The sequence below is a fragment of the Platalea leucorodia genome, assembly GCF_965183815.1.
Source record: "Platalea leucorodia genome assembly, chromosome: 7".
NCBI classification, from domain to species: domain Eukaryota; kingdom Metazoa; phylum Chordata; class Aves; order Pelecaniformes; family Threskiornithidae; genus Platalea; species Platalea leucorodia.
In genome coordinates, this window is record NC_138829.1 from 36,430,944 (window position 1) to 36,456,862 (window position 25,919).

Sequence of the window (25,919 nt, forward strand, 5' to 3'; positions counted from 1 at the left end):
AGATTCTTTTAAAATCTGCAAGTGTGTTAATTACCGCTAACATATTTGAGACACAATGTGCTTGAAAGAAACTATATAAAATAAAGTGTATTGCCATGCAACATTGCTTTTGTCTGGTAAAGAAATATTTATGATCCTAGTTTAAAAAAAGCACTGTGTAACTGAGCAGATTATAGTATTTGATTTGTGACTCAAAACTTACTCTGAGGGTGCATACACACACACACACACACACACACACTAACATACACTATTTAAAAGATAATATAGTCTTATAATAAACTCAGTAGTAAAGAATATAAAGATGTCAACCCACAGAAGAAAGTAATATAAAAATGCTTAGTGAATTATTTAGGAGGGAAATCGTGATATGCTCCTTTTTATTGGCACATTTGCATTCACCTAACAAAACCATGCCGCTAATCTATTCAGCAACTCATGAGCAAACCAAAGAAACTTGGAAGTAGTTCCTGGGAATGTTATGTCAGAGTCCCAAGAGCCACTTACAGGACTGTAAGTAAAGCTGATCTGAAGCTTATTTAATCAAAATATGATGAAGCATATCTTCATCTGTTAAACTAAGGAAGGACACAGGCAGAAAGATGACTACCAAGTCAATTAAGTTTTTGGCTCCGTTGTGGGCAAAGTAAAATTCAAGCCCCCTTGTTTCCAAATGTCAGGAGTTGGGGATGAAGAAAAGTATTTTTTGACAATGAAGAGGAGCCTTGAGTCCAGCCCTCAAATCAGGCCTCTAACCAGTAGCTGTGTGAAAGTGTTGAAAAGGCTTTGTTTTCATTTTCATGCTGCACAAAAACTAATTTTTGAAACATTTAAATTTGTTGAGAAAAAGCCCATAACAACACCAACCCCAAAAAAACTTGGACTCTTCTGGCCTTTTTGCTGGTAAGCTCACTAAACCAACTCTTACCTCATTTGTAACGGTGTAACACTTGTCCTGTGAATTAATTTTTATCCAAATACTTCTTTTTCACATGCAAGTCTGGAGTGTCTGGATCATTAAGTCAAGGAGTTCAAAGATAACTTTTCAGTCAAAGTCACAGACTCAAATTCATGGAAGGAGAAAGGAAAGGTAGGCAGATTCAGAAGATGCTACCATGACCGTGCAAAAATTTAAAATGTACAAGGAAAGTACAGTTTCACGTGACCCATAGGGGAGATAAGTGTATTCATTATTTTAATAGCTAAGTGAGCTATAGGTAAGATTTAAGGTACCTCTCCACCCAAGTCAGAAGCTATCATCAAGGCTATCAGGGAATCAGAGGACAATACCTCCAATTCTGAGACATCCGAATCCAAGGTTTCAGGCTAGTGGAGTTGACAATTAGATTGAACTATATTTCCACCATGCTTGATACAAAAATGTCATCAATCTAATACGCCTTAAAGAAAAGACAACAGCAACAAAAAACAAACAGAACATACCAAATCCATTGCCACATGTATACATATGCATACACTTAAAAATTCAGTTTTGTTTGAAGTCATGCAATTACCTTCAATACTCTTAAATAAGTATCATGTTCAGGAATTATCTCAAACAATAAGTCTTCTTTTAAAATACAGAATTATGGTGTCCTTAAGGGACAACTTTTTGTGGCGCCTAGAGCCAAAGGCAGATTCCAACCATGAGCAAAGATGACAAGCTCCCTTAAAATGCTCAGCCACTGACAATGACATGCTTAGATGCAATCTAAATAAAAACTAAAAGGAAATGTAGAAGAAGAGGGTGCAATTGCCATCATGAAGGACCCCATGAACCACAAATATGGCTGACTGGCACAGGACTGGGTCCTAAGCCAAGATTTCCAAATATGAGACAATAAAAGGGTTAAATGAATTATTTCCCAGGTACATACACAGTCCAGGTCTACCATACTCAAGCCTTTTGCTGTTAGGTGAAGAATGGCATTGAATTCCAGTTCACCATCCTAATTCACTATGAGAAGGAAGTATGTAGTATCAGCGCATGGTTGCTTTATTTGTGATGCTAACTTCTTTGCTGTGATTACACGGATCCTGATGGTTGGAATTGCTGCTGGCCATGTGTTCAACACATGCGAGCATAACAAAGTGATGTGAGTGTCATGGCAGCAGCATTACCAATTGGAACTAAAAGAGCTTAAAAAAAAATCCTGTTTTACTAACAAGGTCTATTTTTGTATATGGGGCAGAGGTGGGGAAGGAATCAGAGATGGTAGGAATTGGGAATGGCTTCAGTATTTTTTCCTATAGTTCCTGTTACCAAAACACATGGAATCCAGCTCCTATTGCAATGCATGGGTGTCTTTTACATTTAATTACTATGTTTCTTCATCCTACTCTGCTCTCCAAGAAAAACAGTGGTGGGAGTCGGTGGCTAAATTTCATTGTAAACTGAGTGAGGCAAAGGAGAAAGCACAAAGAAAAATAATGTGTTATTTGCTAGTAGCTTCACACTCTCCCACATTTCCTAACCAGTGTCATTCATTTACAGACCATTAAGCCTTGATTGTAAATGTATAAACACTGACAACTTTTATTCCAGATCTTTGTTCCGAACCTAACCACCATATGACAATGTAACTTTCTTGAGCATCACCAAAGATCTCCATTACAGATGACAGAGTTTTTAGGTCTGGGGATCTGAATATTTGTTAGATCACAGAAGGGGCATACTGCTGTGATGCTGAATTCGGTCTTAGCCTCTTTTAATTCATTCTTTATTCTGAGAAACAAACAAACAAACAAACAAAACCCCTAGCAGTTCTTCAGTGCATTATCTACATTCTAATGCCCCAAAGTCCTCTAAAAGTGGCTGAAATTCAAGTGGGATAGCCCCTATGGGGAAATGTGGTCCTGATTCCTCATCTTAACATAGAACACCTTTCTACATTGGGAAATAAAATACCACGTTGTGGCATTTTATATTTCCAAATGGACAAAACAGTCTCATGAAAGAAAAAGTCAGGTCATCCAGAGAAGCACTCATAATTCACCATTGGTTAATTTTTCCCTTCTTTTTAACAACGCTGCAACCAGTGGCTAACTCAATTGCAAAACTTTAAGTGACTTCAACGGGTAGTGCAATGGCAATGGCTATAAGATTTATGGGCTTTAAAGCTGTGTTACTGCAACTGGAGTAAGAAACCTATTTTTAATGCTGCATAAACCATTTATCAATTTAAAAAAATACAGTCACAGCTGATTTAAACAAGTTCTTTAAAAGTCTTTGTTAAAAGTAAGTTCTTTAAAAGTCACTGTTATAACAGATAAGCATTGCTACCAGAGTTCATGCATAGACTTGGTTAAATTCACAAACAACCCTACGACTCAGCTGCCATAGGGGTTTGTGCATGTGCAGGTAATGTGTGTGCACAGTTGAAAAAAAAACAGAAAAGTTTGCCCTGCTTCTGTTTGCTTATAGCTTCCTCCTGCTATTCCCACAGTGTCTCCAGCTTTGCTGCAGACTTTCTGGTTTTTAAGAGTCTGACATTAGGAGGTCTCAGAAGACTTGTTTTCAGGGGCTCTCATGACTGCAAGTTATCCAGCATGCAAGCAATATGTGTCAGAATAATATACATTTATTTCAGTTTAAAATACATTAATTATTTTCTGCTTTAGTAGTTGAGGCTATATTCCAATTTCTAACCATATTGGCTATTTCCTGCTGTGGTTTTATGTTCTCAGTGGCAACCTATGAGACCTTAAAAGGACAAGAACTATCCACAAACTTGAAAATAAGACCTTCACAGACTGCCCCTAAAATATCAGTTGTTTGTTGAAAACACTTTGTGTCTACTTTGTTGTGTATCTGGAGGTTCTTGATCTGGAGGTTTACAAAACTGGAAATTACTTCCAATTAACAGATGGGTGAACAGTTGCAAAGAGGTTGAGGGCCGGCTCCACTAAAGGCCTAAGTGCCCACAGCTGGACTTGTGTGCAATACAAATACCAAAGTCCAAGCACATGATCCCCAAGCCCTGCCTCCCTTGCCCAATTCCTTAGGCAGCTGAAGTCTATACACAACTATGTCTTCTTGTCAATGAAGTACCTCAGGCACCTAAACTTCTACTTCTGTGCATGCCTAGGACTGTTTGAAACTTGGTGAACCTGCATAGCCCTACACCTATCTCAGTCCTAAACCCAACCTGAATCCACAAACTTGGCAATTCCTCCCCTATATTCCCTGGGGGAATCAGCCTGCTAAGGACCCACCTCACACGTGTCTACAGGACCAGGCATTGCACAAAATACCACAGCAGAAGTAGACAGTTCAATTAAAAAGAAAAAAAAAAAGTGTCTGGAAGAGGCATGCCAAAAGAATCAAAGCTCTAACTGCGCCAGAGAAGGGGATAAAGAATGAACACAAATTTGTCATGTAGTGGTTAGTAGGGCAGGCTGAACATGAGGAAGGACAGGGTAACACCTGGGCTCCAGCTAATCCTCAAGGAGTGTTTGGATAGCTAGCCAGACACTGGATAAAAATACAGAAGCAGTCTTGGAGCATGGTGAAAACAATCCAACCACCCTCCCCCATCCTCCCCATTAGATGCCTTATTTTGGCTCCCTGTCTTTATTTAATTGTTTCCTGAATTGCTGAACAGCCTCAGCAGGGGAGATGCAGAGTCCTCTCGTACAATTAGGCTCCTGCCTCATGGCTAAGGGGCTACACCTATGGAGGTGTAGGAGATACAGGTTTGAACCCCTCCTGTGAGTAGACAGAGACCACAATCTTTTCTGATTCCTGAAACAATACCATCCTTTTACTCACTTTTAATGTATTATTTTTGCAGAAAAATCAGATGTAGTTAGCTGCTACCCAAATAATTATAAGAATGTTAAATTTAGCAAGACAAGTTAGCAAGAGTTCATTTACTTGACTGTGCATTCTTTATTCTAGTAACTTAAAAATGTCTTTAGATCATTTTGTATCTGTTGAAATGAAACCATTTAAAAATCCACTTTCTTACTCACTGTTAGCATTCCAGTGACAATTTCATCTTGCAATCGTTGTCATCCACTGGGTTTGTTGACCAAGGGCTCCAGTGACCCTAAGAGACCCTGTTAGTGTTGCTAATAGGACCTCTCCTTATGGCAAGACATGCCTTGTTATAAGCATTTTCAGCATTAAAACTAAGTCACAATCTTTTTCCTCCACACCAGCAGGAATAAGTCCTTTCAAGGTGATTTCAGGTGGAATTCTCCCTATTAAAATATGCAGGGCCAAATACTGAAGGGGTTTTCAAAGCTTTTCCAGAATCTGGTGGTAGTATACTCAAAGCAAGAGGGATCTGGACCCCACATAAAAAAAAAAAAAAAAAAAGATTTGAGATACTAAAACATAAAAGTACTTGGTCTTACAAAGTACTTATCTAAATTAGAAACAAAGAAGTCCTATTTTGTTACAGTGTTTATTCTCTATGTAGGAAGGCAGTTTTGTTACACTTGATTGTAGTAGTCATCTCCTCCCTAATGCGCAGAGGCTTTCAAATCATCCCGTCTCCATTGGATAAAAAAGTGCTTTCTGTCGCCGGATAGCCTGTGCCCTCACCTGGATTTATCTCAACTAATTACATCCAGATAAAAACCACTGTACCTTGTCTCTGGTACATTTTTACATCATGATAGCTGCCTCAATGTAAAAACTTCAGATTACAGGAAAGGCATAGCGAAAAGAAGTCATAAATTCCAAATTCAAAAATTTACTATATTAAAAAGGAGGATTTCTTCTTTGCCTCACAATACAGGAAAATATCCTGTTCGTTTCTGTTTTCTCTTTGGTCAGATCAGAAGAACAAGAAAGAGCTACAAGGATCTTTTCTTTTTTTTTTATGTGTCGTGGTTTAACTCCAGCTGGCAACTAAGCACCACACAGCCACTCAGTCACTACCCCCCCGGTGGGATGGGGAGAAGAGAACTGGAAGGGTAAAAGTGAGAAAACTCGTGGGTTGAGATAAAGGCAGTTTAATAGGTAAAGCAAAAGCCATGCACGCAAGCAAAGCAAAGGAAGGAATTCATTCACTGCTTCCCATCGGCAGGCAGGTGTTCAGCCATCCCCAGGAAAGCAGGGCTCCATCACGCATAACTGTTACTTGGGAAGACAAACACCATCACTCTGAATGTCTCCCCCTTCCCTCTTCTTCCCCCAGCTTTACATGCTGAGCATGACGTCATATGGTGTGGGACAGCCCTTTGGTCAGTTGGGGTCAGCTGTCCCAGCTCTGTCCCCTCCCAGCTTCTTGTGCACCCCCAGCCTGCGCGCTGGTGGGGTGGGGTGAGAAGCAGAAAAGGCCTTGACTCTGTGTCAGCACTGCTCAGCAACAACAAAAACATCCCTGTGTTATCAACACTGTTTTCAGCACAAATCCCAAACATAGCCCCATACTAGCTCCTGTGAAGAAAATTAACACTATCCCAGCCAAAACCAGCACAATGTGTCTGATAGCTTTTGGTGATGCCAGCTCCCACGGATTCTTTCCTCTAAATGTTCTATTATATTTTTCAAAAGGAAAAATACGTAATTTTTACTGTGAATTCATATGTTCATTTTGAAACCCTGACAAGAAATAATAATACCTCCTTCACAAGGAGTCTAGTTCCATCTGGTTGAGAACCAAAAAGCCCTGCCACAGTCTGATCTGAAGTGTAATTGATTTGGTCACATGTGATTTAACTTCTTCGCTTACGTCTTTAGTGCATTAAGACTTTCTGGGGTGGGGAAAGAAAGCTGTTTACATTTTTAGACTTTTTAAAAGTGCATCCAAAAGCTCCAAGTGTTTGGTGCCTGATTAATTACAAACACCTAGAGGATTGCTCCCGAGCCTGTCTACAGAATCTCTCCTAACATCAAGTGATTTTACACTTTTCCAGGCACTTTGAATCACATATTATTTGTGGGAGGAAAAAAAATCATTTAATCAAACTGCCAATGAAAGCAGCTAATGCAGAATTGCTGGGCAGTGTGGTTAGTCCCAGAACATAAGATGACAGCTCTTCCATGGCTCTGAACAGCTCCACAGAAAGGGCAGAGCGATGTCTGTTGTAGCTATATTTGAAGAATAAAGTAAAAGGACTTGAAAAATGCTAATTAGAATTCAAGATACTGTAAGAAAGGGAAAGATCAATGAATAAATATCCAACTGCCCTTAGCCAAACAGGCTAAACAGGATACTTTTGACAAGGAAACAGAAGAAGCAAAACAGAGCAGTTGGAAATATCAAGACAAGAGATTTGGCCCTAGGCTCGCCTGTGTAGTTTCCCAGAAGTGATTTTTTTTTGGCAATTTTTGAAAGAGTAAATTTTTGGTAACCATACAGATGAAAAATAGACTATTTTTGTATTTTATTATTATTGTATTGTACTTTTAATTCTTAAGTTCATAAAATTAAGCATTCTAGTATGCATATCAACTAGAATGCCTTTTAACAGGGGAAAGATGTATATATAAATTATTTTGGGGTCTTGTAGAAAGGCTCGCCTGACTGAAGCTTCTTGGATCGCTGTGTGTGCTTCATTTTATACACTCCAAATAGCCCCACTGAAAACAAAGTCAAGCATCTGGCAAGTCCCTGCAGGATTCGGGTCCGAATCTAAGTTTAGTAAAAAACTGAAGTATGCGCACAAGTCCACCTTTCTTACCAAAGCACTTAACTAGCTGTTTGCATTTATGTATATACTTAAAATGCTATTCAAATCAACAAAGACTGCTAAATTGGAGCCTTATCTTTAGCAGTTCTTTTAGATAACCACAACTGGTTAAACACTTGTCTGCCTTTAGATCTTTTTGTCCACAACTTGGCTTATTCACTGGAAATATCTTTTTTTTTTTTTTTTTTTATTGTGGAGAATTACAGAAGTTAAAAGACCTTCTTCCCCATTAAAAGCTTTTAGAAATTTCAACATGGATGCATTCAAGCACGTAGACACAAAATAGGTGAAAGTTAAAAAACCATGATTTATCTTCCCACATTAAGTTGAACTCTCAACTCCTTTTATTAACTGCTTATTTCATGGGAAGTTTGGTACCAACCCAGCTTTAAGGGTTTAGGCCAAAATGATTCTGGCTCCTTTGAAAACTCTGTTCCCTATTGCAGTTTTATAGGTGGGGAAAAGGAGTCAAGAGAAAATCAGTGTGAGTGATAAACAGAAAAGGATGAAGGCCGGGGGTGGGGTGTACTTGTGCCTCTTACACGTCTTCTTCTTGACACAGAGACCATCTAAATAAAAAAATAGCAGTGAGGAAGAGTTCTGTTTCTTCCCACCTGCAATAGTATTCACTCTGAGAAGTGGGCTAACCGATGCTGGAGCAGTACAACTGTTTAACAGAGTTCTCTCCTTCCCGTAAAACAGCAGCCATTTTTGTGACACTGGATTTCAAATATAAAATGCAGAAGTTCTACACGGTCTAAATAAGCTGTTGTCTCAGCCGAAAAAAGGCTTCAGCTCTTTCATTCCTGCAAAGCTACTTTTTTATCTGGTATTCCGTTTTACCTGGATATTGCCAGGAAAAACAAAAAGAACAGATAAGATGTGAATTTTGAAAAGAGGGCAATGGGATAAAAGAAAAACCCAAACCAAAACAAAAGCCTTGCAAATCTTCTTACATAATAAAATAGCTCTCCTGCCTCTCTTACTCCTTTTTCTTTCACTACAGGCAGTAAGTGGCAAAGTCAGGAAAAAAGCCTAGACTTCTTAGCTTCCATCTATCTATCTACCTTACCTGCTAGGCTGACATCGTATGTTCTATAGGTGTTGCACAGAAGCCCCGACACTGCAAGGAGGAGAAAGCACTCCCCTTCCAGGTAACATCCTGAGTTACAGGTGGTTACACAACAACAAACGGCCTTTCGTCACAGCAAGAAAGGAGTAAAAAGGACTGTTTTGCCAGAACTGTGTATAAGAGATCTACACGTGTCTTAAAAGCGTATGTAACCTGTCTAAGATGTTGGGCCGCAGTAAGGTGTGGGAAGGGAGTTTTGCAGCATAACTGGAAACTGTATTTCATAGCTGTCATATCCCTGGAATGAAATATGTAAGCAAATAACACATTGAGCTCTTTAGATGCCTCCTTTCATAATACCGAGTTACGACTTCAGACTATAAGGGCTTCTCATACTAACACAAACTCAGTTTGCTTAGCTGAGTCACTTCTTGTATCACATTGCTCCAGAGCTGACCTGAAAGCAAAGCATGTCAGCAAACACCTCCTACAGATTCATGAGACAGAAGAAAAAGAAAAGAAAATGCATGAGGGCAGGGGAATTTTTCATGGGTATTTTATGGCTTTCATTTTCTTGGCAAATTCTTCTATAGCCATCAAACACATAAGATGTATCAAAAAAAATTGTGAAAAGAGTTATAAAAAGGTTAGCTTGACAAATGATATTTCCTCATTTGGCATGAAAGTTTATATTTGTCCAGCAGTCAAACTTCATCCTAATAAAATAAGCTTTTCCAAATCACTTTTGAAAAATAGTCACATATGGATTGTATTATATATGTAGGTGTTTTGAGGCCAGAAAACATATTTTTTGTTCTATGTCTGCAGCACATAGCAGAGTGGAATGCTGGTGGGTGACCATGGCTCTAGGTGCAGAGATCATTACAAGCCCACAACCTGACTCTACATGTAGTATATGATAAACAAGAAAGCTTTTCAGACATACCAGGCCACCAGACGTTTTCAGAGTGGGATCCCAGACTTTTGAAGTATTTAGGTGCTAAAAGCTAGGGATTTTATCTTGAACCCATTCATTCTTTTGATTTCCAATGTTCTGTTTCTGAACATTCAGAAATGAAATGGGGGTATATTCCTAGATGAAGTAGTATTTTGAAATGAAAAAAATCAAAATATTTCCTTTTCAAAAAAAACCCCATAATAAACTTTTTCCCTTGCTTAATTTTCCTCATTCTGCTGATGGAATTCTATACATTAAAATGTCTGTCAACCTAAATCTAAGATACTGTTTTTTCAATAAGTACAATATTATCCAAATCTTTCTTCTCAGGTTGTGGGGTGGAGCCTCAGCCACATGGACATTAATTCTAAAACTCAAATAAGATAAAGATTTAAATTCTTTAATTAAACAGGACATTAATTCTAAAACTCAAATAAGATAAAGATTTAAATTCTTTAATTAAACAGAACTTTGCTAGTCTCAAGTAATTTTTTGCACAGTCTCAAGCTTGATTTTTCTAGTAAAGTTTATGAGAAATTTAACTCAATTCAGGCTAACCTCAGCCTTTTCTGGTATTATTTTATACAGCTTGATATGAAGTACAATGGTCAGATAAAGTTCTGCTACCCTATTCAAATGAGAGTTTTTTCCATACAATAATCTGTAATAGAATAAACAGTGGAGTACCTGAACAAGAACCATAGGACTGGTATGTTAACAGAGTATCTTGAAACCGAAGCCCACAACATCTCCTTCCCTCACCTTATGCCATTCATTACTGTCTACCTACTTAGGTTTGAAATAAAAAGTGAAGAATCTTTTTTCCTTGGTAGTTTATCATAAGGCTTTTTGTCCATGACTTTTGGATATATCTAAATCCCACAGGGAACTGGATTTTTTGAGTATCGCTTCTTTTCCTAGGACAAAACACGTTCCTTTTTTCCCATGTGAAGCAAACAAGCTCCCACACTTGGGCAATAATGTAACGATGGAGCATTTCTATGCACAGCCCATCCAACACACACTACATATAATCTTGCTTATGCTCCAAGTCATGAATTACACTGCTCATCTTGCCCATCAAGATAGGAAGATCAGTTGTGTACACCACCAGAAGGTTGGTAACATGAAGATATCCCTCATCTCTGAGCGCATGTCCCGCAAAATTCATTTCTGAAACCAGACATCTCTGCAACGCACAGATCTTTGGTCGCATCAGATAACAGCTGTGCCAAACTTCATCGCCTCACGCCTCCGCTGGACAGCTTCAAATCCCCCCTAGGATGGCAGGTGGCGAGCAGCAGCCCGCAGTGGAAGTCAGCACTTGCTTCTAGCCTCATTACAAGCTCAGTAAGAAAAGTTACAGTTGCGTTGGTGACACAAATTCTTCCTTAACACTTCACTCCCTTATTTTCACAAGTTTTTCATGAGCACCACTGGAATTTTAAAGAGCAAAAAGCACAGCAAAGCATCACTACCTCTGTATTAACAAGAAGTTGAGGCATGCTGGTAGGTAGGTATGTACGTGCGAACATTCATACTTTCTGCTTGAACATACATGAATAGAGTGGTTTGGCATTACTCTTCTTGAATGTTACCAATAGAAAGGAAACATCTCAAGTCACTGCCATACAAAAAGCACTGAAAACATTAGAGATTTTGCCATCAATGGCTGAGTTTTATGTCCCCTTTTAGTTTTTCCTCTGTAAATTAGTGCCAGATTCATAGCCCTGTAAACCAAGCTCCTTTCTCTCCTTAGCAGAACAGTTCAAAATACTAAGTAAAGCAGTTCAGATGTGCCCTGCCTCTCCTGGACAGCTTGCCTTACTTCTGACCTGGAGGAACATTACTAGGAGTGAGAGACGTTGGATTTCTAGGTATATTAGGGCCAGATTCTCAGCTGGCATAAATCAGTTACATCTCCCTGAAGTTATTATAAGCTATTCCAATTTACTCAAGAAGAGGATCTGGCCCCTGTCAGTCTTTGGCTTCTCTGCAAAGGCTTTTAATAAGGCGCCAACTGTCCTGGCAGTGAGGATATATTGCGTAGTGCTCAAAGTTAGCAGTAGCAGACAGGAGCTCAGCCCAATAACATTTTTCTCTGCAAGAATTAAGTACAGCACTTCTTTTAAGCTTAAAACAATTCCTACTGTTCCACTAAAACAAAGAACAACTCACACAGTGAATACCAGCAAGAAATGGGAGAGAAAATTAAAAAAAAAAAAAAAAAAAAGCCCAACAAAACAATAGTGAGCGGGTAGTTGAATCCAGCCAGGTTCATAGCGCATGGCCGTTACCACCCCATGACACTGAAGCTCTTAATCTCAAACCTATGCCACAAAAATATGCATATTCCTATAGGCCTCTTTTATACCAAATAATTGCATAAAATTTCCCCATCAGTATTCCAGCTCCAATTAGCAGCACTGGTGAGCATTAACAGAATTTCAAGTGTGGATAAGGGGGGAGGAAGGGGAAATATTTCCTTTTAAGCAGTGAGGGCTTTTTAAGCCAGAAGATAGCAGAACCTTGCCTTTGGTTGGGATCTGACCAGCACAGCTGAACCTTTGGAGTAAACTTGGGGAATGTTTTGTTAAAGAATCCAACAGTAAAAGGAATACTAACTTCCAAGCTGGAAATGATCTGGATACCTGATGTTAAAAGAACAATGAGGAAAAAGATGTCTTTCCCCCACCTCCCTCAACCACAGAGAAATAAAAATAGACATAACTGTTTCTTCTTTTTTGCCAAGTCTTTTTTTATTTTTTTTTATTTCTACCCTCATTCAGTCCACGGAAACAGATACAGCTACAATTATTTACCTTGTTGGTACCCAATTGGTTTATTTTTCTGAATGAGCAGGTAAACTCTTGCAGGAATAATTCTACTTTCCAACCATCAGAGAAATCTGAAAAATTGTCTTGCTGGACCCAAGATGTTAGTGCCAACTTGAAACACTCTGTGGATTAAACCCAGTAAAAGAAAACAGATGGGAAAATATGGTGCAGAACATTAAACTGCAAGAAATGGAGAGAGGTCTTGAGGAGGCAACGCACCTTCCACACCTGGAGATGGTTCCTAAAGGGTTTCTTCGTTTGCTTTAAGTCAGACTGAGATCTACTCCAGATCAGCCTCTCTGGCTAGATGCTTGACTGCAGTGAGGCATTAAGAGGAGATGACTGCTCTGCAACAGATGCCCAGAAGTACCATTATCTAGGAAGGTCAATGCCAGAGTGGCATGTAAACTACGTCCCAGAAAAATACAGCAGAAAGGCAGCTTGCCTGCAGGCCAGCAGCGATGCCTGGAAGTGCATGCAGTGCCAATGCCATCAGTAGGCACCACCAGGAGCTCAGAGCAACCACAGAAAACACTTCCCCCAGCACTAAATGCCTGGACCATGGCTCTGGGGAGGGGGCAGCCCCCCAGCCCACCAGCCCAGCTCTAGGGCAGGTAAACAGAGTGAGAGACAGAGAGCAGAAGAGAGCTGAATAGACCCCTTCCCTACACATCAATACAACTACTTAACAGAAGAAGAAGAAAAGGAGCATAAAGTCTGTCAACATACTGAGAGGTGGGAATTGTGACTTTTTCTCTGGATTCACAAAGGAAGGACCCCAGTTAATTAAAAACATCTATTAATTTTAATAGCTTTTTTTTGAGTAAAATAACAAAAAATCCTAAAAATTCCCTAGGCCTCTCCTTCCATCCATCTAGATGTCATTTGCTGTGATTCTTTGCCAATAACCCTTCCCCCCTTCATTGTATTTGAATTTCAGTGGCCCCTGCACACCAACACATTTTCTCTCTCATGCTGCCACCTACCACTGCACTACTGTTGCTTGCCCTGTTGCTTCTGCAGCATTTCTACGTGCCACTGGTCGAGCAATTGAAGTGATTATTTTTCAACAAGTTATTGCTAAATGTGTGTGTGAATTACAGCAAGGGGCCTAATTTACTACCTTGCTGAGCACTCACCTATGCAACTGGCATTAAGTGGAGCCATGCTTTGGCCTTAGCAAAGAGCAAGCTGCTGCTAAGTATTGTGAAAGTCAGAAACCTGGCATCTTGCCTAGCCCTGGCAACCCTAACGTAGCAGATCCTTTCATTTTAATTCCTCTTCCCCATCTGCAAAACCAAGGACAATAAAAATCTCTATTTGTCAGGTGAGATCCACCAGGTGGGTACTGACTGCCAGGGCTGGGTGACTGAGGTGCAGGGCTGGTTTGGTTCGCTGGCAGTCATTCGTGCCGGACAGTCAGGAGAAAACAAAACGGTGCTTGCAGCACCACCTGCGTGGCCCGCGTCGGTCGCAGGGCGCTTCTCTTCGCTTTCCTTCGTGCTGGGTGATGCCCGCCGCTGGAAGCGGCAGCTGACAAACGTCTCAGTTTAATCAGCAAGCCCAAAGGTCAACCCGTATTTCAGAGGCTGCTCCTGCTCGTAATGACTCCGTCCCTCGGTAGCGTTGCAACCCTCCGTGCTAAAGAGCCCCTGGGCGACGAGCGCCGGCGCTGGAGCGCCTGGGGGCCGGGGCGGCCGGCTGGCACCGAGGGAGGTGCGAGCTGCCGCTGCGGGGCTGCGAGGTCCCCTCGCCCCCCAGGGCTGTGCCCCTCGACGCCCCCAAGCCCACGCTGCCTGCAGACCCGGAGTGAGCTTCGGGCAGCCGCAGCGCGGGGAGGCGCCGCCCGATTGCGGCTGCGAAGGGCTCGGTCCGCAACGACGCTCAGCCCCCGCCGGTTTTTGCCTAATTCCGAGCGGCCCCGGGGAGGCGGTGGAGGCCGGTCCGGCCGTCGCGGCCGCCTTGCCGAGGGGCTCCGGAGCGGCAGCCTGCGGGGCGGCCGCGGGCGCGGAGCGGAGCGGTGACTGCCCCCGCGGCCGCCCCGACGGGCGGGCGGCTCCCGCCGCCTCCGCGCTCAGCCCCGGCGGGACGCGCCGCTCCTTCGCCGTCCCTGCCCTTCGCGGGGTGCCTGAGGAGCCCGCAGCCCTCCGAGAGACGCAGTGACGGGAGGGGAAAAAGCCGCCCGAGGTGTCCCGCCTCTGGCGGGACAAAATACAAACACACAAAATCTCACTGATAAAGAGCTAGGAGCGCGGCTGCGGACCGGGCGCCACGCTTTAACACCCCCCGAAACACACACACAGAAACACGGGGGGGAGGGGGGGAGTGCCAAAGCTGCGTAACTCCCGGCATATTTGCAGAAGGCAAACCTCAGCAATGCCAATTTGTAACAGGGAGGGCCACCGGAAAGGTGGCTGCCTCCCTCCTGGCCGAGGCAGGCCGGTTAGGGGCTCCCCGCGGCGGCTCCGCTGCGAGGCCGCTCTCCCGGGCGGCTCCTGGGCAGGGACGCGCCCCGGCAGCCCAGCCCGCCGCCCCGGGCAGCGTGCGTGGAAGGGCAGCGCGCATGCAAGGGCAGCGGAGGCGGAGGCGGGGATTTAACTGTTCTTAAATGTCATACTTTAATGGGGATGGAAAATGTGAATTTTCTGTGCATTCCAGGAACAATTCCTTGGGGTGGTGACCTTTAGCACCGATTCTCTTAAGAGAGGAAAGTAGTCGAGTGTTTATCTGGATGACTGAAAGCTTTCCCTGGTGGAAGTTTATGGAAGTGTTAAAGGGGGCGGATAACACGGGCTTCGGAGGCGCTTGTCCAATGATCTGGAGGGGCTTGGAGAGCAGATCTCAGCTGGCAGACATTTAAATGGGAGACAGCTCGGCGCTGCTGCAATTTGTAGGCAGGATCCGAGACTCTCTCTCTCTATGGACTCCCGGGCAGCACCGGGCTCCCACGCCACCCGCTCCGCCGAGTGACCCGCCGGGCAGAGCCCCCGCCAGGCCCCGCCGAGGAGCCGCCGCCGCCGAGCCGGGCCCCGCCGAGGAGCCGCCGCCGCCGCCGCGCAGGTGAGCCGGGGCGCGCCGGGAGCGCTGCGCGCACTCACGGCGGGGCGCAAAGGGCTCCGTCAGCTGCGGAGTTCGGCCGGTCTCTGCGGGAGGCAAAATCTTAATCTCTTTATCCTACCTTCGGGGAGGGGGAAGGGGAGGAGTCGTTCATCGGTGTCTAGCAAAACTCCTGGGCGCCTCGGTTTTGCAGAGGGTGACACCCGTCCCTCCCGTCAGCCGCAGTGAGGCGGACACCGACATTTCCGCTGCAGTGCTGGGGATTAGGGCGCCGTTACATCTCTCTCCCCTGACAAGCACAGGGATTGCAAAAGCCCCGTTAGCTCTGCCTCTCATCTCCGCCTACAGCACACTCCCGACAAATTGGATTCGGCGCCCACCCGACACACGGCAAAATCCCGGCCCGGCCTCTGCGCGGAGCGGGGCGGGGGCAGGTCCCCAGGTGCCGGCTCCGTTCCCTCCCGTCCCGTCCCGCCGAGCTGCCCTCTACGAGGCCGCTCAGCCCCCGGTTCTGCCCCGGCCCGCCTTTGCAAACCTCTGCTCCTCCGCGGGGCGTGCGCCTGGGCCTCCAGGAGCTCCCCGGGACGGGGACCGTACCGCCTGCGGGAGTCGGTGTGTGCCGGCCGGGTCGGGCGCCGCCGAGCGGAGGGTCTGCCCCGGCTGCGCGCCCGCGGGCAGCGTCGCACGTCCCGCAGCCGCGTGTCCCCGGCCGCCGTCGGGCGGGACGGACCGCGGCTCCACCGCTGCGCTCGGCGCCCCTCCGCCTTCCCTTCCGCAGCCTCTTCGCCCTGCCCTCCCACCTGACTCGGAGCCAGGGGCGTTTTGCCGCCCCGACGGCTCCGTCCATCCGTCGGCCACCGCTCCCCTTGCCCGCGCTGAGAGGCCCCAGCCTCGGCTCGGCCCGGCCGGAGCGGCCGGAGCCCTCCCCGCAGCGCGCCGGCCCGGTGCAGCCCCGTGGGCGCGGACTGGCCGCGCTCCTCTCGGCCCCGGGCCCGCGGCGCGCCCTGGCGCTAGGCTTTTCCCTCCGGGAGGACGCTTCTTTCCTCGCCCCGTCCGTTTTAATGCGATACCCTAGAATCACTTCCAGGGACCTCGTCCTCCGTTGGGTACGTCCAGACGGCGGCCGCCCCCCGGGGAGGAGACCCGGGCGGTGTCGCCAGCCGCCGCGGGGAGCGTCCGCACCCGCGGGGAGCCGGGTGAGCCGCTCCCGGCCGAGCCGAGCCGAGCCAAATCAAACCCAGCCAGCCGGCGGCCTCTGCACCCCGACGGCCGCCGGTGATCCCTGCATCCCACCCAGGCTGCGCCCAGCGACAGTCTTACCTCGGCGGGCTGGGCGGTGCGGCGGGGCCGCGGCGGCGGCGGGCCGGGAAGGTGCGCGGCTCCCCGCATCCCGGCGGGCCGGGAAGGTGCGCGGTCCCCCGCATCCCGGCGGGCTGCGCTGCCCCCGTCCGCTCTTCAGAGCCGTAATGTCCCTTCCCGGCCGTCAGGTGCGGCCTCGCTCCTGGTGCCCCACTCGTGGCTCCTCTCGGTGAAAGGATCGCGAGTGAACCCCGTTTCGCTCACCAGGGCTGAGATCCAGTGGTGGGGAAACCTCTTTTTGCATAGACAAGGGCTGTGAAACACCAACGTGCATTTGGCTCGCTCTGTCTGCTGAAAGGACGCGCGGTTTAGTTACCCGTTTTGTGAGATGCGCAGAGATCTTTGGCTGTAGCGCCAGTAGCCCACAAGCCACAGCTGCCTCTGGGCTACGCCTGGTGACTCGTGAGCTGGAGAAGGGCTGCTCTCCTCTCCCCGCTCCTCACTGCGCCAAAAAAAGCCTGGGAGTCACCAACTCCCATGCAGTGGAGGCTGTATGTAAGTGATAAAGGGCGCCAATGCCCCTATCTTTCTGTTTCTCCTCAGGATTCTGTCCCAAGCTGCGCTAAAGCATTTATTTTTCTGTCGCCAATGTCACTCAGAAATGCATAGCTTCTCCTGAAGACTTTCTCCTTTTCAGGACGCATGGCTGTGTGCAGGAGCGAAACTATTCTGGTGCTTTTAGGGCTCCTTGAGCAAATCTGTCTGAAGGGAGTTTTGCTCTGGGGAGCGGAGCTGTTAGGCGGCATGGATGTCTTCAGGGCAAGTCTAATTTGGTTTGGTACCAGCCATGCCCACCATGATGTTCAACTTCCCTGTAGTCCCGTAGGATGTCCTACAGAACTGATGCTTTCTTCAAGGGGGAATTCTCAATGTTTCAAAGTTCATTTTTTTTCTTTCTTGTGTTGCTGCCTACGCTCATTATGTGTCTCAAAAAAGCCGTCTCCATGACTCGCAAGAAGGAATTATCTGAAAAGCAAATGTATCCAAATTCTACCAGAGATGTTAGTTTTGCTGTCTTAATCTCAGAGAAAAATTACGGTTCTCTGGGAACTGCCATTGCCATGCCTTTTTGTATATTTAAAAATACAGATCTATGAACTATGAAAACATTACATAAGACTTATTTCTGTAATTCATATATAATAAGCCAGGCATAAAATTATTCTGATCCTTTGGGACGTAAACCACTTCAATTTTCTCAGTAGTCAAAGGGCTGTGTTTTGCCTCTTTCTTTGGCTGGTATTTGAAGCCCACCAAATACATTTATTTTTTTTAGGTCTTCGTCAGATTATTTTTCATGTTTTCTGTGAAGCACATGAGTCCATGTCTCATCATAATATTTTCCTAGTAAATATGGTTCACAGATGAAATTATGGGCCTGCTGAGGTCTGTGAGAATTTTGCTGTATATTTCAACAGAACCAGGATTCCATCCAGTTCTTTTAAACAAGTAGCTTTTTGCTAAAAATTTTCAGTAATAACTTTCTGACTCTGCCTGGGAACTCATAGGGAAGTGCTGTTTATGAACTGACATGTGGCGATCCTTAACTTATAGCAGAAAATGTATAAATGAAAAAATTACAGCTTAATTGTATGAAATAATAAACCTGAAAGCATTTACACTTCTCTATGAATGGTTGCGAGTATTAATCCACAAAATTCCTAATCTGTTTTAGATGATGAGATCCCAGGCTCTAGATAAACCACATATGAGGTGATATGAATGTTAGGGCTCAATTCTGCTCCTGTTTGAAGTCAGCAATAAAATTTCTCTTGGCTTTAGGACTAAGAGTTTACAGATGATGAAAAGTAGAACTCAGTTTAGCAGGGAAATATGGAAATAGATTATTGATGTGTTTTGTTACTTTTAAAAAATAAATATTAATTACATCAGATCTCTCTGGATCTGAACAAAGTAAGTGGGAATTGACCTAGGCATTTTGGTTGTAGTCATCTGTTTGTTCAAAGGATTCTGAAATGAAAGGATTTCTGGTTATGCCAATGCTTCTGTAACAGCCAATATCAAGTATTGAAAATTTTGCAGAAATTTGAAATACAAGATTTTACAGCCTGATTCCTCACAGCTCCTACCCAAGCTCCAGAGTTATTACTTCTGCAGAGTTAGGGCTGTGACAAGGAAAAAAACATTTACTTCAGGAGAGGTTTCTTTTTGGTAAAACTTTGGGTATGGTAACAGTGATTTAGCTACTTGTACTCTTCCGTGTTCTATTTTTTGCAGTAATAAAAAAAAAAAAAACCTGTTAAGGAAGCATTCGCAAACACTAATTCACAGATGGATGAACCACTCTAGTTCCTAATGTAAGCAAACAGAGGTGTCGTCTTCTCTCATAAGCAAATGCATTGCCTTGGGACCAGAGGTGGTGCAGAATGCCTGTACTGCATTTTGGCTGCTTTCCTTACTGAGGCATACCGCCTCATTTGCCTTTATATTTTGCATTTTTAAAAAATAATCTTATTTTTTTTAATAAATGTTTAATAAGTTACTATTAAAAGAAGGTCCTGCTCAAGCTGCTGTGGGGGTCATGAAGTTCACACATCCTCTTCTGTGGGTCTATGTTTAAACTGTATTTAGCCCTAAATGATTGGATTACTTGTACTTTTAGATGTGTGTTTTGGAAGTGAACATAACAAATGCTTTTGCTGAGTTGCTAATTTTCATTTGAATCACAATTTCTTTTATGAGCATGTAATATAGCTTCTGCTTTTAAGGTTGGAAACCAACTCAGTGAAAAATCACCTTTCCTCCCCCAGTTTAGGGTCATATTGAAACACGTGCTTGCATTTCCTTAGGGTTAAGCACATGCTTAATAAAGATGCATGAATCTGGGATACAGATCTTACAGTAGTAAACCTTACCATCAAATTTCCCCCAAATTCCCATCCCAAAGTACACCTCCTTTTCACATGACTAGACCTTACTGTGTCATCAATTGCACATTTATGGGGGGGGAAAAAAGGTGAAGCAATGTGGAGGTCATCAGTTTTACAAATAAAAGTAGTCCAGGCATATGCACGTTGGTGGAACTTCAACTCAGTTATGGGACACTAAACAAACACCTGAAGTTTTCTGGCACTGCTTATAAACTAGCAATTTATTTTCAATTGCATGCAATGACTTTTTTTTCTTCTTTTAAGGCTCTGGCACCATGTTGAGTAAATAAAGTGCATATTAAAATACTGTCTAAATACAGCATGGGTATACAGTCGCTGAAGAAATAGGAATAGTTTTGGAAGGAGTCATTCTGGTCTCTTGAAGAAATAAGCAGTGGTTTATAACTCTTTTTAAAAATTATTTTAAAGACAAAATTAAATTTAAAAAGAAACATGTTTAAATAACATTCAGGTTGTAAAAGAAATGGGGAAAAAGCAGCAAATGTGAAGTCCAAGCTGACACTTGAAATTATGCTGCATTAGTCTTCAATTAGAATTCCCAACTTTTTTTTTATTCTATGTCAGTGCCTTAAGATTATTAAAATTGTATGTTCTGTACCGTATTTCATTTAGATATTAAAAGCAGCCCTTCCAAGTTGTCTGTTTGAGTCGGCAATAGTGTCATTCTTACATCCCTCGCTTGAAACCTGAAGCTTCTGCCAAACATAGGACATACTGGTACATAAACATAAATGAATAAAATAAATGCATGCATTTATTGTATGCTTTATAAACTCTAGGTCCTCTAACAATCTGTAGACAAACACTTAAAATATTAGATCCACAAGCAAATCCCTGAATACAACGGAACCCCCCTATGATACTTTTCCACTCCAGTAATTCCTTTCCCAGTCCATTCGGTGAGAAATGCTTTTTGAACAGCATAATATAACATTTATTTTCTCTGTGTGACTGGAAACACCTAGTAACTGAGAAATTAACAGTTATCTTTTATAACAAATGGTACTTACCCTGAGCCTCTACTGAGTCTCTAGGTGGCCCTTAGAGCGTTGGCATTTGGCTGCTTTCCTGCCTAGTTGTGTGGTCTCAGGCAGAGCGGATAAAGCCGTCCAGGACAGTGCCCTTGCTTTCACATATGTTTCTTGGGTAGTAACACAGGCAGGACTCTCAAACACTAATTTGTCCCTTACTGATAAAACGAGTCAAATAAGGGATGCAGCCGCAGCACTCCCAGCAGGTAGAAGACACCAACATCCTCAGTTTTTTTTCACAGTTCTTCTCCTTTTTAATGCATGTGCCTCTTTGCAGTTCTGCTGTTTTATGTTTTTTTTGCAAGCAGTCACTCATTTCTGGTGGTTTCTTCCAGGCTGCCCACAGGGAGGGTCCCCTGAGAGCCCCATTCCCCGATCTGTCTCTCTTGCTGCCACATCCCTTGCTTTCCAGAACAACATGGAGACCACGGCACTTCTGGAAGCGGGGAAAGTGTGACAGCTGACGAGTTTCTTCCTGGCTGGTTGGTGTCTTGAGCTGACTGAGCAGCCAAAAGAGCGCAGAGCTTTGGGAAGCAGCAGAAGTTGTGGAATAAGGGAGGCAAGAAAGGCTGTTCCTATGCTAGTAATTAGGTTTGGAGCAGGGGTGCCGTTTTGAAGAACCCGATAGCCTCCACTTACTGCACTTCTTGAAGTGTTTTTTTGTGTGTGCACAAACTACATTCTTTTCTGATACTGATATCTCATGATACTTAATGTCATATATGAAACTCTGCTGTCCTCGTGTCCTTTCAATATCATGCTGTATATAATGAATAAAATTCAGAGATCTGAAAAGTTCTTAACACTGTGACTGTATCTGTATAACTTCTGTCAAGGATTCAGAGTAATGCATGAGAAGGTGTAATTTGAAATTACAGATGCGTCTCTTTTAACCTCTACCTAATATTCTTTTATGTTAGTTGCCTCTCTTGTGCACATCTCTAACCTTAAGCTTCATTACACTCAGATGCATTGGACCAATTCAGAGGGGCAATGTGACAGAGCTTGGGATGCTGTAGTTCAGACAGCAGGTGGATATAGCATGCGCACTGTATTCTGGACGTATATTATGCAAGAAGCTGTACAAAGCTTCTGAGTCTGACTAAGGAACACATAGCTTCACTGGATCTCCTGAGTCAAAGAGTTCAGTCCTGTGGTATTGCAGATAGCTATGTCATATATAGCCTTGTGTAGCATGAAATCTGTTCTTCCACCAGTGTAAGTCAGGGGCAACATTCCTAATGTCAATGAGCTATAAGAAGGGAATGAGAACTCTTAACTAGGGTAATATACATGGAGAAAAGAGGTGGAAAAAGATGCATGCTACACAAAATGAAATTCTGTTTGGACTTACTTTAGCATCTGACTTTCAATCACCATAGATTAAAGCTTTTATCACTTGGTAGTTTGGAAACAGCTTTCCAGCTGCTAAAGGCTAAATGCTTATTTTTTATAAGTGCATGTGCACGCACACACATATTTCTTTTATGGAACTGAAAATTTACTGCATACCTGACTTCTGTTGATATCTGAAATCCACAACTGTGCTTTATTCCCTCAACTTCCTTCATATAGGATGGTCCGCACGCTGTATGCCATCGGCGCTGTGTTTCTTCTGATGGGATTTCTGCTACCAGCAGCAGAAGGGAGAAAGAGGAATCGTGGATCTCAAGGCGCTATCCCTCCCCCTGACAAAGATCAGCCCAATGATTCAGAGCAAATGCAGACACAGCAGCAGTCGGGCTCTAGGCATCGAGAACGAGGAAAAGGCACTTCGATGCCTGCTGAAGAGGTGCTGGAGTCTAGTCAGGAGGCGTTGCACATCACTGAGCGCAAATACCTAAAGCGGGATTGGTGTAAAACTCAACCCCTCAAACAAACTATCCATGAAGAAGGCTGCAACAGTCGTACCATTATCAACAGGTTCTGCTACGGCCAGTGCAATTCATTCTACATCCCCAGGCATGTCCGTAAAGAGGAAGGCTCCTTCCAATCTTGTTCCTTCTGCAAGCCCAAGAAATTCACCACCATGACTGTTACACTCAATTGCCCTGAGCTTCAGCCCCCAAGAAAGAAGAAAAGAATCACCCGAGTTAAGGAATGCCGGTGTATATCTATTGACCTGGACTAAACTGAGAAAAACATGGTACCGATTGCACTCTGACTGTACGCAATCATTGCCAGCGTGAGAGTGAGTGGCATGAACTAACATACCTTCGGGGCTGGACAAAATTGTGAATTACCTAAACCAAGAAAAAAACAAAAAAAAACCCAAAGAAAAAAAATTGATGTAAGGGAAGGGCACACACTTGTATGTTTGTGTGTAAGAGGGAAAATGGATGTGTACAAGCAAATACGTGAATGTTCACTATGACAAAAAAATTTACCAGGGGTATGAAATATTAAAAAAAATCTATTTACCCGCAGTTGTGAATTAGGTTTCCTAGTGGATATTCACATTTTTGCCGCTTGCTGGGAAGTGGAGCTGTGGCTTTTGCTAATGTTCACCTGCCATGCTGTTTGCTTTTACTGTATTAAGAGAAACATCAAAGTGAGAGGACAGTATATGTAAAAGCATGAATCTATTCTTAAATACAAAGTAGGCAAAGAGCAGTTTAAAGCGTAGCAAAATCATCACTGAAAATAGCAGCTGTATCAAGAGTTTGTAACACACTGCTTCAAAAAAAAAAAAAAAACACTGTAATCCAAAAGCCATTTCTGGAGGACAATGGAGGGACATGGGAGTGTTGAAAAGTCAGTATAGGTGGATGGAAAACAGAGCTACAGCAAGTTAGAAAGCAAAAGGCCAAAGTAAGTAGATGGGGAGAGTACAAAAGGGAGTAGAAAAAGGAAAGATGATACATAAATAGGAAGACACAGAGGAAAAGATATTGTCTTCCATTTGCGTTTTGCTTTAATTTATATACCTAGTCATATATTACATAAATTAAAGAGAAACTATATGCAAGGCTATAAATATACTTCTGAATTCTAATGGCTCTCTAAATCAATCAAAACCCATTCTTGTGCCACTAGATCCATTTGATGTCTTGTATTTCTGATATCAGTTATTCTTCATATCTACATATATATGTATATGCAGTATCTTCTAGTCATTGGTATCTGTATGCATACTCCATTGTGTGTATCCGAACTCTCTCCTTCTCTGTTTCACACACATACATAAAAAACATACATAACCACAGCACAAAAATCTTGCTAACCAAGATCAAGTACAGAATGGCAGTAATTTAGTACATAAAGAGCAAAGCAAAAATTAAAACAAGCATCATGTGACGGCAAATGCAATAACCACACAAGAGACAAAAGACACGACATTCATGACTAGTAAACATTGCATTGTTATTGTTATTTTAGCTTTGCCACAGGCATGCAGTTTGTTGAAAAAGAGATGCAGAACTTTGCCAGCAATAATCCTCTTTTTATATCTTTTACCACAGACTTGCCTTTAAACTGGATTTGGACTAAGTAAAGAGAATTTCCTGAAAATTAAGGGCTAACTGCCCCTCTCATTTGGGGGGAAAAAAAAACTATAAAAGGGGACGCACTACTTCCAACAGCTCGATGAATCTCACCTGTGAGGTTATCCTGCTTTTTTTTCCTTCAGGATTAGGAGCTTAAACTTCATCAGGGCTGTGGGTTTGGGCAAGAGCACAGAAGGTCCTGCAAAAGGAGTTGGTTTAGCTAGGTGGACCCTGGGCCGTTGGACCTGCGGGGCAGCCCTTCCACGTTGCCCTTGCTTTCCTGGGGGTCCGATGGGAAGCCTGGGGTGAAATGAAGCCTCTCTGGCTGCACCTTATACCACATGGTGTGCAAACGACTCATGCTGTCCTGGGTGCTGGCTTTGCAAGGGCGCTTTCCAGCCAGGTGGTGAAGAGATGACAAGGTGCTGCACACCTTCCTGCCTGTGCCTGTGCCTGTGCCTGTGCCTGCAGGGCCCCGACAGCCGGTCCTGCCCCGTGGGGTACCAAAGGAAAGGTGTGTTCCTACGCCAGAGTCGGTACCGGCCCTGAAAGCAACCCTGACATCACTGATGTGAGTGAAATAGGAGTTAGGTCCATGTTAATTGTATGATGGGGCTTGGGTAGTCCAGGACACAGTTTCCCCATTCAGCAGCAATACTCTCTAGTATCCACTATCAGTGTAACTGCTCTTTCTCACACCAGGTGCCTCTCTCAGCCACCAGGTGATTATCTTGACAGCATTTCTGTCCAACGAACACCGAGGAAGACAATTCTGCTCTTACTGGCATGTCCAAAGGGAAAAATATACAGTGGCATGTCACAGATGCATCCAGTATGCAGTCATTATATTGAATGCCCCAGCTGTTACATAGTGCATCACACAGTTATTGGCGATATCCTGCATCTCTGCAATTAATATATTTTTACTGTAAAATCCACTGCTGTGAGGTCTGCATTTGTAAGATTAAGAGATTGCAACTTGTTGATTGATACTATTAAAATGCATTTCATCTGGCGTGCTCTCACTCAGCAGGTTTGACACATTTCTTCATGGATTTTAAAATCCAGTTTTAAAATCTGGAATTACAGGACATAGATTTCCACTGTGTGGAATGTGAATAGTTAAACAGAAAGATATGGATATTTAATGTTATTATTAATACAAATCCTCTTTCATTAATAATAGGCAGGGGTTGTTTTCCTTTAAATTACTTTTTTGAGGTGGTTTGCAGGGGAAAGGGCCAATCTCAGTCGTTGCTGAAAGTTTTGTACTAGCTAGGGCTTCTGTTCAAGAAATGGGCATACCTTAAGAATGAATATTTTTCTTCATGTGAAGTTGACGGCAAAACTCCCATTGTCTTTTACAGTGACTGCTATGTCCCTAAACCCTTAGCCATTAAGCAAAGCTTCAGACATTACTGACTCCTTTATTTAAGATTAGGCTAGTATTCTGAAGGAAAATTGATAAAAGTTTTACAAATCTTTATGTTCCAAAACAGCCTGTACATAGATCGTGATGGAACTCCCCTTAAGGCAGATCCCCCCCTATATGTAAATTTTA

The 25,919-nt window shown here is 43.6% G+C and overlaps 1 protein-coding gene across 1 annotated transcript; it reads left to right on the top strand.

Moving 5' to 3' along the window:
* Positions 1–15,447: 15,447 nt before the first annotated feature.
* GREM1 (gremlin 1, DAN family BMP antagonist) lies at positions 15,448–25,213 on the top strand. Its single transcript, XM_082317967.1, has 2 exons — positions 15,448–15,574; positions 22,449–25,213. Exon 2 carries the CDS (start codon positions 22,450–22,452, stop codon positions 23,002–23,004), a length of 555 nt encoding a protein of 184 aa, XP_082174093.1. The 5' UTR covers positions 15,448–15,574; position 22,449; the 3' UTR covers positions 23,005–25,213.
* Positions 25,214–25,919: the final 706 nt, after the last annotated feature.

Coding starts and splice junctions, on each gene's coding strand:
- GREM1 (XM_082317967.1), top strand. CDS start 22,450: ATGGTCCGCACGCTGTATGCCATCGGCGCTGTGTTTCTTCTGATGGGA.